This window comes from Chionomys nivalis, chromosome 2, assembly GCF_950005125.1.
Source record: "Chionomys nivalis chromosome 2, mChiNiv1.1, whole genome shotgun sequence".
NCBI classification, from domain to species: Eukaryota; Metazoa; Chordata; class Mammalia; order Rodentia; family Cricetidae; genus Chionomys; species Chionomys nivalis.
Genome location: NC_080087.1, coordinates 78,034,168 through 78,050,369, shown reverse-complemented (window position 1 = coordinate 78,050,369; position 16,202 = coordinate 78,034,168). Strand labels below are relative to the sequence as shown.

General features: G+C 52.6%; 1 protein-coding gene across 1 annotated transcript; it reads left to right on the top strand.

The window, feature by feature from the left end:
• The first annotated feature begins 1,386 nt into the window (after positions 1 to 1,386).
• Bcl3 (BCL3 transcription coactivator) lies at positions 1,387 to 15,706 on the top strand. Its single transcript, XM_057762329.1, has 9 exons — positions 1,387 to 1,739; positions 3,948 to 4,101; positions 11,515 to 11,623; positions 12,482 to 12,686; positions 12,769 to 12,857; positions 13,048 to 13,125; positions 14,334 to 14,501; positions 14,745 to 14,862; positions 14,952 to 15,706. Exons 1-9 carry the CDS (start codon positions 1,499 to 1,501, stop codon positions 15,134 to 15,136), a joined length of 1,347 nt encoding a protein of 448 aa, XP_057618312.1. The 5' UTR covers positions 1,387 to 1,498; the 3' UTR covers positions 15,137 to 15,706.
• Positions 15,707 to 16,202: the final 496 nt, after the last annotated feature.

Here is a 16,202-nt window from a genome sequence, read left to right as displayed (position 1 = left end):
GGGGGAAGCTGAGCGAGTCAGCCTGCACCCCCAAGCTCCACAAGTGACTGGCCTTGAGCCATAACTGCGGCCTGTTGGCCCAACCTCTATCTGCACTTTTCATCTGGCAGGATCTGTCTCCAGGTCTCTTCCCTCTGCATCTGGGATTCATCGGCACTAACTTCTCCTTTGAGATCTCTGGCAGGCAGGGACCGGGCAGACACACACACACACACACACACACGCACACACACACACACACAGACACGCTTGTCCACCCTGTGGCCTGCGAGCCCTGAGGCACAAGGAAGACAGAGGGTGGCTAGGGCCTGGGCTGGGCTTTCCATTCGCACCCTGATGGTGCAGGCTGTCACCCCACCTCCTCAAGAGGCAGCAGAAAGGTTCCAAGTTCAAAGTCATCCTGGGCTACCGAGCAAATCCAAGGCCAGCTTGGGCAGATTGGAAAGCAAAAGGAAGGCTGGGCCATAGCTCAGTGCTAGGACAGTTGCTTGCTGTGCACAAGTTCCTAGGCTCCAGTATTGCAAAAAGTGGGGAGGAGGACGAGCAACTCAGGGGGGAAGTGCATGGTCAAGGTCACCCAAGAGGAAGTAGGAATCAGGATTCGAACCCACGTCCTAGCAACCCTGTGGCCTCCAAGAATTGCACGGTTGGGGTCAGAGGAGGTGGCTGGAAGACTCAGAAACACTAAAGGAAAGATGGGGCCTGTGACAATAGAGTCAAAAAAGGGAGGCTGCTCTTTATAAACGTAGACTCTGATAACCAGACACGCCATGAAACTCAGAGACAGGGACCACAGAAAGGGCTGAGTGGCTGGATCCCAGGCATGCAGGAGGTCCCTGCTCAAACAACAGAAAATTTTGTCGGTTAACGGTGTCCAGATCCACAGCCTCGGCTCCTGGGAGGGAAGATAGGAGGCAGAGGCAGGAGGATTGGGAGTTCAAGGTCATTCTTTGCTACTGCAGCAAATTCCAAGGCTAGCCTGGGCTACTTTATTCCTGATCTAAGAAAAGGAAAGAAAAATCAAGACCCCTTGGAGCAGGTGTCTTCTCAGCACTCGAGGTGAAAACCGGAGGGATCAGTAGGTCAAGACCACCCTCTGCTTCATAGCCAGGTCGAGGCTAGCCTAGGCTACATAAGCTTCAGTCTAAGAAAACAAGGAAGGAGAGAGAGAGAGAGAGAGAGAGAGAGAGAGAGAGAGAGAGAGAGAGAGAGAGACTATCTCTCTAGGACTAGACCCAGCTCCGGGCCAGAGGCAGCTGTGCAGAGCAGCGGGTGGGGACCAGCAGCCCCGGCTCCGCCTCCCAGACGCGGGTCCAGGAAACCCCTGGGGCGGACGGGTGGCCCTGGGGGCCCGGGGGCGGGGAGGCGGGAGGCGGGCGCCGCCCCGGCTGACAAAAGTCCCTTCAGTTCAGTCGGCAGCAGGGGAAGTCCCGCAGCCCGGCGAGACCGCCTTCCCGTGCCGAGCTTGCCGCGCGTCCCGGCGTCTCCGGGCGGCCCGATGCCCCGATGCCCCGCGGGGGCCATGGACGAGGGGCCCGTGGACCTGCGCACCCGGCCCAAGGGCGCCCCGGGCGCCGCGCTGCCGCTCCGCAAACGCCCACTGCGCCCCACGTCTCCGGAGCCCACAGCCCCGCGCACCCTCGCTGGACCCCAGGACCCCCTGCGCAGCAGCTGCGACACCCTGGCTGTCCTTGGGCCCCCTCACGGCGTGGCCAGGCCGGAGGCGCTTTACTACCAGGGTGAGTAGCCTCCCCCGCGAGTGTCAGAGCCGGGTGGGGGCCACCTGAGGTCAGCAGAGCACAGGACACAAATAGATGGGATTCCTGGTAGCTGGGACTCTAGGATGGTGTCTAGGACTCTAAGCTAGTGTCTCAGAGACAGCTCCGAAACAGGCTGCAAAGCTCAACCATGAGGGTGCCAAGAGGTCAGAGGGGTGCCCAAGGGTCAAATGTCTTATGGGGGGCTGTCAGGCGACAGTGTCCAGTGGCGCAGATGTGGGGTCCCATGGTATCCCAGAGGCACAGAATTTCAGACTGGGAGGGACCAGATGTTAAGGACTATGAACAATTAATTGCCACTCAGACCTTGGAAACTGGGTTTCTGGCATGCAGATATGTGGGGGTCCATAGAAACAGAACAGGGATCTAAAGAGACTGATTTAACCTTAGGTTAAATCTTGAGAACCGAGATTTCACGGGGCATAGGGGTTGAGAGAAAGGCACTAGGGTTCTGAGCACCCCGCGTGTTTAGATCACAGGCCTAAGTGATAACACGACACGCAGAGCCTCCAATACCCCAATATTGCAGGTTAGGAGGAATTAGCAAACAGAGCTAGCATTCTACACAGACAGTTGTGTGTGCTCACAAGGGTCAGGTGGCCCTAGGGGCCGACTTGGGGACTGAGGGTTCTAGGAAGGGGAACACAGCTAAGGAATTCGGAAACTGAAGGACTTGGGTCGGAGGGAAGGGATTCAGGGGCCTGGAAAGGTGGGACTGCGGAAAGGGAACGCCAAAGCTGGTCAGATGGCAGAAAGCCAGGTACCCTTCTCCCCAAGCTTTATATCAAGGAAGGGGCATCCCCCTGCAGTAACCCAGAGCTGCCGACCCCCGCTTCCTTGGGCCCTCTAGCTTCTGCAGCTTCTAGCATACCCATGCGTCAGCAGGAGGATGTCAAGCTGCAGAACAGGAGGCCTTCCTCTGCCTGATGAGAACCCTGGCCTCTGTTTTTCCCATCTTTGCGATGGTCCTTCCCAACAGTTCCATCTAAAAGGACTCTGGGGCCAAGTTCCCTGACTGTCCTGTGTTTACCGGGCACCCAACACCAGATCTTTAGTCCACCAGCTACGGAATTACTCACAGTGTAACTTTGCAACTGGGGTACCGCTGCTGGGTGGTGACAGGTCTCTCTCTGCCCTTAAAGGTGTCTTCTGTAGATGGATGGAGGCCAGACATTTGTGAGAGAAGACAATGCATCATACGAGGGAATGGGGATGAGGGATAGGGGTGAGGGACGGAGGGTGCAGGAGCTGGGGAAGAGACGGGAATGAGAACGTCTTTGGGCCTTGAGGAACAAGTTTGAAGAGTTAACAGAACCTGGGGTAGCCAAACATGGTGATGCATGCCTGTAATCCCAGCACTTGGGAAGCTGAGGCAGGAGGATCTCCATGAGTCTGAGACCAGTCTGGGCTAAAAACACAGTGACACAGTGTTTCAATTGAGGGGTGAGGGCTAAAGAGATGGCTGAGTGGTTAAGAGCACTTGCTGCTCTTGCAGAGGACCTAGCTGTGTTCCCAGCATCCAGGTCTGACAGCCCACAAAACCATCTGTAACTTCAGTCTTAGGAGTGCAAGGCCGTCTTCTAGTCTCTGACAGCTAAAGGCAGGCCTGTGGTGCACATGCATACATGCAGGCAAAACATTCATATGCATTAAAAAATAATACAACTTTTAAAGGTAAAGGCTAGAAATAGATCTTTAAAAGAAAAGGGACCTTGGGGCAGGAGAGATGGCTCAGCAATTGAGAGGACTTAGTGTTCTTGTAGTGGATTTGACTTCAGAGCTCTGCATCCATATTGTGGGAACCTATAACTCCCTATACCTCCAGTTTCAGGGCATCTGGCGCCCTCTACTGGCCCCCATGGGCACGTGCACAAATGTGGTGCACATAAATACATAAATACACTCAGGCACACGCACATACAGAGAAAAAATTTTAAATGATTGTATATGGAGGTAATATAGTAAGTGAAGTGATGCAGGTCGATAATTCCAGCACTGAAGAGACAGAGGCAGGGGATCAGGGGTGTGAGGTTCAAGATCAGCCTGGGTTACATGGGAATGGGAGCAGGGGATTTGGGAGGATGCCAAGGCTTGAAGGGAGAAAACCCTAGCCAAGAGTCTGTGGTTGGCTTCACCTGACTCTTCCTTTTTTGTTTCTGCTGTCTTCAGGACCTTTGGTGCCCATTTACCCTACCCCAACGGTGGGACCCCCCTTTCCGCTGCTGAACCTGCCCACGCACCTCTACCCCAGGATGTGCCCCGTGGAACACCCCCTTTCCGCTGACATCGCCCTGGCCACCGGTGCAGATGAGGATGGAGACACGTAAGTGATGGAGTGTGGGGACAATAGGTTCTGACCCCCCCGTTAGAATGTGCCTCCATGGCTCGCTGACACTGAACAATCTGTCCCCCTGAGCTTCGGTTCCCTCCTATGGAAAATGGGCGCTGAAGAGCTATCATTGGCTAGGGCTGCTGTGGGGGTTGGAGACTGAGCCTCGTGCACGCTCCTCGTTTGCTCTAACAGGAAGCCACACCCCCAACCTCTCAATTTTTATCATAATCCAAAAAACAAGAACTGTATCTTTCTTTGTTTTCATTTTTTAAAATTTTATTTATATACATGGATGTTTTGTCTGTGTGAATATCTGTGCATCGTGTGCGTGCCTGGTGCCTGAGGAGACAAGAAGAGGTCACAGGTCCCCTGGAAATGGAGCGAAAGATGGTTGTGAGCTTCTATGGGTCTCCCATTGCTTTTTTGTTGGTTGGTTGGTTGGTTGGTTGGTTGGTTGGTTGGTTTTCCAAAGCAGGGTTTCCCTCTGTAGACCTGGCTGGCTTCGAACTCACAGAGAGCCTCCTGAGTGCTGGCCACTCTGTGGCCCTAACTGGCCTGGAACTCACTCACAGAGTGAGCCCAGGCTCCCTCAAACTTGCATAGATCTGCCTTCATCCACCTCCTGAGTGTTGGGTTCAAAGGTGTGTGTCACCATGCCCAGCTCTGGGAACTGCATTTTATCTGCTGATTTTTTTTTTTGGAGGTATCACACACATATGGGAGGTTTGAGTCTAGTGTGTCATAGGTCATGTGTTGGTAAACTTTGGCTAGAGCTCAGGGTGCCGATGCACATGATAAGCCTTGTTCTGGGGAAGCTAAGGGTAAAGCTGGAGAATCCATGAGTTCAAAGCCAACCTGAGGTTGGGGATGAAGCTCAGTGGGGAGAGTGCTTGCTTGCCTAGCGCAAGCACACACACACACACACACACACACACACGAAGCCCAGGTTCCTCCCCCAGCACCAAAGAAGCCCTTGGCAGCTGTTTTGCGTGCCTGTCACTGTATGGCGAACCCATAGTGCCTGTTTTCAGGGTGGATGCAGAGTAAAGCAGCCCTCACCCTGGCCTCCTCCCAGTCTTGGATCGTTTCTCTTCTAGTCCACGTCATTCTTTCACGGCCATAGCCCACTGAGCTGATTTCCCAACAGTCTGGTTTATCTCTCGGATCAGAGGGCAGTCTAGGCCTGGGCAGAGCATATAATGAACACCCCATGCAGTTGACAGCTGCTCAATTAACCTGGGTGTGAATCCCAGCTGTTTTTCCCTCCTCGGTACCTCAGTTTCCCTCTCTGTAAAAACAGGAATTGTAAGTATGTCCCTCTTTGGAAAAGATGAACTGTTTTGTTTTGTTGAGTAAAGGCTACATGTAGTCCAGGCTAGCCCAGAACTCACTTCCTAGCCTAGGACTACTTAGATCCTGCTCCCAACCCCCAGTGCTAGGATTCCAGACCTGCACCACCATGTCCAGTTTTTTCGTTTACATTGACACAGAGTCTCGCTCTAGAAGTGAGTGGCCTGGAACTCACTATGTAGCCTACATCAGCTTATAACTCACAGCAACCCAATCCTCCTACCTCAGCCTCCCACATACTGGGATTATCATTCGACTGAAATGGAAAATATAAGGAGCCCTCATGTGGGAATTGGTTTGAGATCTGAACTCTCTAGCCAGAGATCAATTGGCCCATTTGTGTAGAGAAGGGTTGGACTGCTGGCTTGATGTTCTGGAGCCTCCGTTTCTGTTTGGAAACCAGGCTTCGTCATAGATCTTTACACAATGGTGTATACACCAGCGTACACAGACCAGGACTGGGCAAACAGTAAGCGCTCAATACTTGAGTAGGTAATGTTTGAACAGAGCTGCCCTGGGGAGGCTGTAGGCTACCGCGTGAGTTCAAGCAGGAGAAAGTGTCAGAGGTCCATTAAAGACTCAATAAAACTCTAGCTGCTTCCCACCCCAGGGGCCAAATGCGGAGGTTTAATTTGTAACAGTCCCCAGGGGTGAGCTGTCTGTGGTCTGGTGGCAAGGTGCAGTCTGCACTCACAGCCCCTCACCCCTCTTCCAGGCCTCTCCCCCACCCCACCCCCTCCTCCCGCCCCCAACGCAAACACTTCTGCCTCAGCTGCCGGCTGGGGAAATCCCTTCCCGCAGAACCTGACCGCAGCCCAGCTGCTCTGCCTTCCCCACGTCAGCACCCTTCACTCCCTCCGGCGCTCCCTCCAACCTTAACCCCTTCCGCTGGGGCCGAGACTTACCGGAATGGGCAGCCGGCCAAACTCTGGCAGCTTGCCTGCGCCACCAACCCCACTTCACACAGGCTGGGGGAGGGCAGGGCAGGAAGGCTGGCCAGGGACCCTAAGTCTAAATCCTAGAGAACCAGAAGCCTGTTGTCCAGACTTCACCTCTTTCAGGGAAACAAGAATCTTAGGAAAAGCCAGCGTGGTGGTTAAGCTTCGAATATTCCCAGCAAGTTCAGGGAGAGTCCTCTCCAGCTTGAGGTTAGCCTGGGCTACAGAGTAAGGCCATCTGGAGTTGGAATCTTTCTGCAAGAAACATGGGGTACATGCCTTAAGTCTCAGGGAGGAACTGGGAATAAAGAAAGAGATGGGGGGGGCGTAGTTTGGGGACCTGACATTTACACAGGTCTCAAAGGAAGGACCAACTGCCCAAGTTTTCAGTCCTTTGTTGAAGAAAGTGAGTATTTCAGCCAGTGGTGTGCACACGCACACTTGTAATCGCGGCACTGGAAAGGCAGGCGGAGGGCTGAGGGTGGTGAGACCTTGTCTCAAAACATGATAGCGGTTCCATGCATTTTAAAGAAAATGGAAGAATTTCAAAACAATAGCAGGTTACAATGGGGGAGGGGCTCAGGAGTCATAGCCCTCGGTTAGGCCCCCATGCACCAGAAATCAAGCAAACTTTATATAAACTAAACCCCGACCCGCTGTAAAAATGTGGTCCCATATTTTAATGAAGCTGCCTGTCTTAGGGTGTGTGTGCCCCCCCCCCCAAAGATGTAAAGATTGGAGTATTGCAGTTCCATGGCTTTCAAGGAACGCGGAAGAAAGAGAAGCCACTTGGGGCGGGGTTGGGGGGTCGTTGCTCAGTAAATTTATGTGTGTTTCTGAAGTCCAAGAAAGACCTTGGTGTGAATGCGGGAATACCGGAAACAGAAGCCAGCTGAGGCTGGGCACAGTAAAGCTGCAAGAGGGGCCCCAAGGCTGGAGGACTCGGGTTCTGTTTCCTCCCCCACTGGGAGAGTGGAAGTTGGGGTGCCAGGGTATGGCCGGGTAGATCCCCAGCTGGCCAGGCTTCCCTCCCCCGGGAGCAGGAAGCCCAGCCCCGCCCCGCAGACCTGTTACTGGAAGTCCGAGGGCTGGGCCGCCCCTCCCGTCCCCACTTCCTCCAGCCCCGCCCCACCCCCTGTGGCCCGCGCATTTATGGGAACTACAGCCTGGACCGTTTCTCTGAAATCATTCGCTCTCTGCCCTCGCTTAACCCCGCCCGCGCCGGGAGGGACCCTGGCTGGCTGCGTCCAGGGAGAAGCTGCAGAGGGACGAAGGGAAGCCAAACTGGGAGGGGATTCAGGGCCCGCCTCTCCCCCAGCATTTTCGATTTCAATCTGCTTCACAACATCTGGATCCAGATTCAGGGATTCGCCGATTGTAATCTGACCTGGTCTGTGGCGCTATAGTGGGAGGGAAAGTCAGGCTCACGCAAGAGGTATTTTGCCCCAGGCATCCGCTGGGGAGCTCTGATGTCCAGTGTGCATTCCTGGTGGAATGTGCCCCTCCTCACACAAGCCCCTCGGACCCCGAGATTTCAGCGCTCCCTCAGAATAATGTGGGGAGATAATTTGAACTGTGGATTCTGGATGCTCACTGTACTTTTCTGCCTTGACAAAGATCTGGTTAGTGAAAGGCAGTTGGCACGTGAGAAAGTAGATGCTTCATTAATGGACTTTTTGCTTTTTTTTTTTTGTAATGGTGAGAATAGAACCCAGAGCCTTGCACGTCCTAGCCTCTACCAGTCACACTCTCAGCCCCTCACTGGGGATTCTGGGTAGGGGTTCTTTTGTACTGCATCCAAAAACCTTTTTGTTGTTGTTGTTGTTGTTGTGCTTATTGTTGTTTTATTTTGTTTGTTTGTTTTTTTAACTTTCGAGACAGGGCTTCACTGTAGCTTTTGGTGCCTGACCTGAAACTAGCTCTTGTAGACCAGACTGGCCTCAATCGCACAGAGATCTGCCTGCCTCCGCCTCCCAAGTGCTGAGATTAAAGGCGTGCACCACCACCACTGGCTCCAAAGGCATTGTTTTGATGATGGAATCTCACTCTGCAGCCCAAGTAGTCTCAAACTTCCCGTCCCCCTTTCAGATGTGCAGCCTCTGTGATTGGCTAGTAAATAGGTTCAATGAAGGTCAGCCAGGGATGGAGAGGTTGCTCCGTGGATAAAGCACCTGTTGCTCAAGCCTAGAGGATCTGAGCTTGGAACCACAGCACACACACAGTGAAAAGCTCAGGCTGCTGATCTCAGCTGGGAGAAAAGGCAGGAAGATCCTGGAGGCTCACCCAGTGAGTGAGTTCAAGGAGAGACCCTGTCTGAAAAAGTAAGGTGGAAGGGGGAGGGAGGACAGTTTCTGACATCACCACGCATGTGTGTGCACACACGTGCACTCACACAAGTGCAAAAACATACCTGCACACCACACTCACAGGAAAAGCAGGAAAAAAAAGAAAATAGTGAAATCAATATGGTAGAGGGATAGGTGAGGTGGCTCAGAAAGAAGAGAGGCCGCAAGCAAGCCTAACAACCTGAGACTGATCCCCGAAACCCGCATGGTGGGTAAGGAGTCCTGACCTCCGCAGGTCCTCTGTCCTCCTCATGTGTGCTGTGGCACATATGCACCTGCTTGTGCATACACAATAAACGCATGCACGCATGAATAATAAAACAAAAGCCAGGTATAGTGGGATGCACCTTTAATCCCAGCACTGGAGATGCAGAGGCAGGGGGATCTCTGAGTTCGAGGCCAGCCTGGTTTCCACAGTGAGTTCCATGTTAGTCAGGAACTGACATACTGAGACCTGGTATCAGAAATTAAAAACTTGAAAGTAAGGTGGAGAGCACAGAGGGAGACACCTGGTGTGTGCACACGCAGCTGCACACGAGGGAACACATACACATGCATGCACCACATTCACACACATGTGAAATAAAGGCCGTGCAGCAGGAGGACATGCAGTCTACCCGACACTGCTCTCCCTCCCTCCCCAGCACCAACAGATGCAAAGCTCCCTCTGAATGGCAGTCTGTGATCCCTGGGAAAGGGGCAAGTGCTTCGGTGGGGAGCACAGTTGAGTCTGAAGGGAGCTTTGGGAAGGGGGTAATTGGGACACTGACAGAATGGCGGTCCTCACACCTCTGCTTTGCAGCTGCTCCCACGGCCAAAGTGAGCAGCAGAGAAAATTGTCAGGTTGTGGGAAACGGAAGGCTTCCTGAGCTGGTGAATGGGTCCTTCACTCTATCAGGACATTCTACACTGCCTGACGAACAGCTACAGAGCCATGACCCATAACCCACGTGGCTCCTTCTTCCTCATTTTATTCTCTTTTGTTTGTTTTTTGCCTTTTTGGGATTTTGTTTTGTTATTGTTTTTTGATTTTTCAAGATAGCTTTTCTCTGTAGCTTTGGAGCCTAGCTCTTGTAGACCAGGCTGGCCTTGAACTCACAGAGATCCACCAGCCTCTGCCTCCTGAGTCCTGGGATCAAACGTATACACCGCCATGCCTGGCCTTGCCCGCTTTTAGTCAAAGCCTTTACTCCTCGGACAGCCCTGGGATGTCTCTGGGTGGAGGCTGAACCCAATGTATGACCAAGACGTGCCTACTTCTCAGATGAGGAAGCTGTGGCTTGGGGAAGGTAGTCACTGCACACCTGTTCTCTGTCAGGTACATCCTCTGGGCAGGGAAAGTCAACCTGCTCAGTACAGCAGACTCTGTCATGGAGAGACTCAGACAGGATGTGACTGCAAAGTGGACGATGAGCCCGGAAGACATGGAGGCAAATATGGCAGGGGAGAGGAGAGGGCATGTGAGTCTGCCATGGTATCTCGGCAGAGGCAGGGGTGAGGGTGGCTAGCCCTATGGATATGTCTCGGGTGCACAGCATGGAGGCCAGTGTGTCCAGAGCGGAGGGAAGAGAGAGCACCGAGATGCTGTCAAAGGAAATGGGAGACGAGAACAAAACAACTTAGTGTTGGGAGGCTGAGGCAGGAGGACTGCCAGTTTGATGCCACTCTGAGCTGCACAGGTAGACACCCACTCACATAGGGTCTATCCATGTGTGATGGTCAAGCCTGTAATCCTAGCATTCAGGAGACGGGAGGATTGTCATGAAGTTGAGGACAGCCTGGACCATTTAGTGAGATCAGGGACATCCTGAGTTATATAGTAACACCTGTCAGGAAAAAAATCATGTGAAGGGGCTGGAGTGATGGCTCAGCGGTGAAGAGCATTGCCTGCTCTTCCAAAGGTCCTGAGTTAAATTCCCAGAAACCACATGGTGACTCACAGCCATCTGTAATGAGGTCTGGTGCCCTCTTCTGGCCTGCAGGCATACAAGCAGACAGAATATTGTATACATAATTAATAAATAAATATTTTTTAAAAATCATGTGAAGACTGGGGGCATGGCTCAGCAGCAATATGCTTGCCTAGAATCCCCCAATGAAGGGCTGGGGGCATGGTTCGGTGGTAGAGCTCCTGCCTAGAATCCCCCAGTGAGGGGCTGAGGTGTGGCTCAGTGGTAGAGCCCCTGCCTAGAATCCCCAGTGAGGGCTGGGGGTGTGGCTCAGTAGTAGAGCCCCTGCTTAGAATCCCCCTGTGAGGGGCTGGGGTGAGGCTCAGTAATAGAGGCTGCACTTATCCAGTAGAAGGGTTTGTTCCTAGCACCCCTAAAGCCAAAAATTATCCAATTTTTTAATAACTCACATGGGACCTTTGATCAAGTGAGGACTAGAGGAGAAGGCATATTTGAAAATATTTCTCTGGCTATGATGTGAGGGACTGCCAGGGCAGGTGGAAGCCAGAGAGCTGGGGAGGGGGTGGAGGCTGTCATGCCAGAGGAAGCCTATTCAGGCTGTCTGTCCCAGGATGGTTATAAATGACTGTACTCAGCCAGGCGGTGGTGTCTCATACCTTTAATCCCAACACTCAGGAGGCAGAGGCTGGCGGATCTCTGTGAGTTCAAGGCCAGCCTGGACTACAGAGTGAGTTCCAAAACAGCCAGGGCTACACAGAGAAATCCTGTCTCGGAAAACAAACAAAGAAGCATCCCACACAGCCCTTTCAGCAGCCTAGTGATCAGTCCCTAATGCCAGCAACTGCTCCTGTGTCCCCTCAGGCCTCTCCACATCGCAGTGGTCCAGAACAACAAGGCAATTGCCCTCAGGTTGGTTATCCTTTTCCAGCAGGGAGGCCGGGAGCTGGACGTCCACAACAACCTGCGGCAGGTGAGGTCGCCCTGGGGCTTTGGGGGGGTTCCTGCTCCTGGGAAGGAGGAGTCCCAGAGAAGAGGTGGAGCAGGGAGCCAACATCCGGGTGGATCTGGGCATGGTAGCATGTATCTGTCACCTAGCATTTGGGAGACTGGACAGGAACTGAGCATGGAAGATAGCTTGAGGCCAGCTTGGGACATACAACAGGCACTGCCTTTTCTTGGGAGCTGGAGAGATGGCTCAGAGGTTAAGAGCACTGGCTGCTCTTCCAAAGGACCTGAGTCCAATTCCCAACAGCCACATGGTGGCTCACAACCATCTATAATGAGATCTGGTGCCCTTTCTGGGGACACATGCAGGCAGAACACTATGCACATAATAGAAATCTTTATAAAAACAAAACAAAACAAAAGTCTGGCCCAGTAAAGGTCCTTACCTCCAGGCCTGACAACTTGAGGTCAAAAACTCACTACCGCGAGTTGCCAATTGACCTCCACCAGTGCGCTGGGGCACACACATACCACATGCACAGAAAGTAAATACTTAAAATGTTTAGAACCGAAGCAAGAATACAAAAGCCATCACGGACTATGATCTCAGCAGTTGGAGGTGGAGGCAAGAACACCAACAATCAGGTCATCCTCATCTGTAGAGCAAGTCTGGTCAGCATGGGCTCCCTGACACCCTGTTTATCTCACATCGCCCCCCACCAAAGAAAGTTCTGTCGAGGTAGACTTTCTGGGTTTTGAGGTAATCGCAGGGGTCTCCGACTCTTGAACTGGGAGAGATGTCAAAGGCTTCCATCAATAGACTCAGAAAACCCGATGTGCATGCGCGGAAAGATTCTGATCTCTCGCGGTCACTGTTCCCCAGACCCCTCTACACCTGGCTGTGATCACCGCATTACCTGATATGGTCCGGCTCCTGGTGACAGCTGGTGCCAGTCCCATGGCCCTGGACCGCCACGGCCAGACTGCAGTCCACCTAGCGTGCGAGCACCGAAGCCCCAGCTGCCTGCAGGCCCTGCTGGACCATGCAACCCCGGGCTCCGTGGACCTGGAGGCTCGCAATTACGAAGGTGAGTCCCCAGAGAGGACAGGGTGAGATTGCCACGACCCAAACACAAGCCGAGGCTTGACTGAAGTTTTCCCTTCCCTCAGGGCTCACTGCCCTGCACGTAGCGGTGAACACCGGGTGCCAGGAGGCTGTTCTGATGCTCCTGGAGCGCGGTGCCGACATCGATGCAGTGGTGAGCCAGGGTGGCCGGCGGTCAAGGGTGTGGCCTTGCGTGCGGGGGAGTGTGGTCTAGGAGGCGGAGCTAGCGAAGGGCGCCAGGGTCGCTGAGGGTTCCAGGATCTAAAGCGCTGGAGACCAGTTCAAAGGGAGGGATGCTCAGAGCCTACTAAGAGGGGGTGACTGAGAAACCTGCCCTCCCGCAGGACATCAAGAGCGGCCGCTCCCCACTCATACATGCCGTGGAGAACAACAGCCTCAGCATGGTGCAGCTATTGCTGCTGGTTCGTACCCACCCTCCCCCTCCCCGTCCTGCCTCTGACTCCAGTCCAGCTGTCACCTCCACCCCTGGCCAGGACCCTGTTTTCCAGTTCAGACTCTAGTTAACTGCTTCATCCCAGGCTCTGACTCTCCCTTCAACATCTTATTTGCAAATTCAAGTTTGCTTTCTTTTCTCTTCTTTCTTTCTTTCTTTCTTTCTTTCTTTCTTTCTTTCTTTCTTTCTTTCAGAAAGGGTCTCACTATATAGAGTTGGCCTCAAACTCAGCGATCTGCCTGCTTCTGCCTCCAGAGTTCTGGGATTAAAAGCATGTGCTACTTCCTTGGTTTTTTTCCTTTTATTGTACATGGTTGGTTTATCTGCTTCCAGATGTGCACCCTGTGTGTGCAGTGTCCTCTGAGGCCAGAAGAGGGCATCAGATAGCCTAGAACTGTCCTTACAGATGGTTGTGAGCTGCCGTGTGGGTGCCTATAATCAAACCCCGTCCTCTGGAAGAGTCGGTAATGCTCTTAACCAATGAGTCATTCCTTCATTCCTTAAGCTTATTTTTTATTTTTTATTTTATCATGTTTTGTTTTGTTTTGTTTTGTTTTTGAGATAGGGTCTCACTACATTCTCCTGGCTATCCCAGAACTCACTCTGTAGACCAGTCTGTCCTTGGACTCAGAGATCTGGCTGCCTTTGCTTCCAAGTACTGGAACTGGAGAGTGTGCCACCATGCCCTACCCCTTTTTAAAATTAGATTTGGTCAGCCACATTGTGGAGATCTGAGGACAGCAAATGTCGCCCAACCCAGCCTAGGCTTTACCTGGGATGACCTTGTTGACCCTGCTTCTGGCTTTTATCTTGTCCTTCTGTCCTTCTGCACTCATTCCATCCACTCTCCAGAACCTTTCCTTAATGATTTCTCCCTTGAATGACTGGACCACAGTGTCCAGCTCTCCTAGCCTCCCTCCTTGGAGTCTCGTGTAGCTGAGGCTGGACTTGAACTTACTTTGTAGCTCAGGTTAACCTTGAACTCTTGATCTTCCTGCACCCACTCTCCAGGCTTACTGGCCTTTGCTGTCTTTGACGCCAGCCCCCTGTCAAGACTCTGGTTGCCAGGTTCTGGTCACCCGTGTGAGCCCCAGTTGTGATCACCTGTCCCCTTCCCCCAGCTGACCCAGGCCAGGTGAGGCCACTAGCTCCTGACCGGAATGTCCTATCCCACAGCATGGCGCCAATGTGAACGCTCAGATGTACTCCGGCAGCTCCGCTCTGCATTCTGCGTCTGGCCGAGGGCTCTTGCCTCTGGTGCGCACGCTGGTGCGCAGCGGGGCTGACAGTGGCCTCAAGAATTGTCACAATGACACGCCCCTCATGGTGGCTCGTAGCCGCAGGGTGAGTGTGGGGGCCTGGGGAGGGGAATTTAGGCAAGAGAGGTAACAGTGCCTGGAAGGGAGGCGGTGAGGGGAAGCTGAGTCACAAAGAAAGGAAGTGCCTGCGGGGCCCTCACCTGGATGCCTTACAGGAGGGGGACCGAAAAAAGGAAGGAGAAACAGACGGAGGGAGGGCTGGGAAGAGAGAGGGAAAGAGAATGAATAAAGATTGGAAAAACCTCACGTGACCCTCATTTTCCCACAGGTCATTGATATCCTAAGGGGGAAGGCCTCTCGGGCCGCCTCAGGGTCACAACCCGACCCATCCCCAGACCAAAGTGTCATCGCTTCCCCTGAGAGCAACAGTCGTCTGAGCTCCAATGGTGAGAGTCTGCACTGGGGGCCTTCAGGACCCTGGAGATGGCTCAGCGGGCACCTCCCCGCCCTAAACCGCATCTCATTCGCTCCACAGGTCTCCTGTCCTCACCGTGCTCCTCACCCCCACTATCTCCCTCGAAGGATCCTCCTGGCTTCCCAGTGACCCCCCAAAACTTCTTCCTTCCTACTGCATCTCCACCTGCCTTCCTGCCCTTCCCAGGAGTCCTCCGAACCCCGGGCCAACCCGTGCCCCCATCCCCAGCTCCAGGAAGCAGCTGAGAGGGATGGGGGGGCAGACCCGGACTCATGAGAAGAGGCCTCCCTGCCCTGTGGGGACCACTTCTCTGGAACCTGTGAGGACCTTGTTCTGCTTCCCCCCAATCTCCAGGATCAGGTTTTGCACCTAAGCACATGCACCTACTACTGAGCACAGATAGCCCTAATCTCACCCCTTGCCAAGGACTCGTAGCCCCACTTCTTCTCAGGCACCAGGTACCCAGTCTGGAATCCACTAGCTGATCAATTCTTTGTTCAGTCCCAGAAGTGGAGGAACCCAAGGACAATCCCTTCTCCTCCCCCATCCTCCACCCTGAGGAACCAGGAGCACCTGGGGCAGCACTGATCACAATGTAAATTATTAGGTTTGGGTCAGATTTCTTTTGTAATAAAGTATTTTTGTACCATATCCCTTGCTTCGGATCTGTCACAACCAGGTGGGTCAGAAGTGTGCTTGTGACATCTTCCCTGGGGATGCTGTAGGGTTCCAGAATGTTCTAGTTGTGGGAGTTTTTGAGGGACTCTGCAATTTGTGGGCCACTGTGGGAACCTCAGCTGATTGGTGTTTGGGCTTTAAAGAAACACTTACATGCATATAAATATATGTGTATATAATTTATGTACATAATATATGATTATAATATATTTGTATTTTATATAATAATATATGTAATGTAATATATACTTATATGTTATAATATATTTTAAACAATATATTATAATATGTAAAGTATATAATATGTAGTAAGTCTTTTCTGTCCTGCCAGCCAGCATCCAAATAATGACATGGAGTCTTCTTATTAATTATAAAAGCACATCTTATAACTGACCAGGCAGTGGTGGCACACGCCTTTAATTCCAGCATTTGGGAGGCAGAGGCAGGCAGATCTCTGTGAGTTTGAGGCCATCCTGGTCTACAAAGAGCTAGTTCCAAGATAGGCTCCAGAGCGACAGAGAAACCCTGTCTTGAAAAAACAAACAAGCAAAAAAGCAGATCTTATAGCTTAGGCTTGTTCCTAACTAGCTCTTATTGCTTAAATTAGTCCATTTATATTAATCTGCACTCTAT

What these genes read in the sequence shown, in the direction of transcription:
- Bcl3 (XM_057762329.1), top strand. Translation starts at nt 1,499, where the DNA reads ATGCCCCGATGCCCCGCGGGGGCCATGGACGAGGGGCCCGTGGACCTG. An exon ending in GCAGATGAGGATGGAGACAC is followed by an intron (nt 4,102 to 11,514) that starts GTAAGTGATGGA and finishes GTGTCCCCTCAG; the next exon opens with GCCTCTCCACATCGCAGTGG. An exon ending in TGGTGGCTCGTAGCCGCAGG is followed by an intron (nt 14,502 to 14,744) that starts GTGAGTGTGGGG and finishes ATTTTCCCACAG; the next exon opens with GTCATTGATATCCTAAGGGG.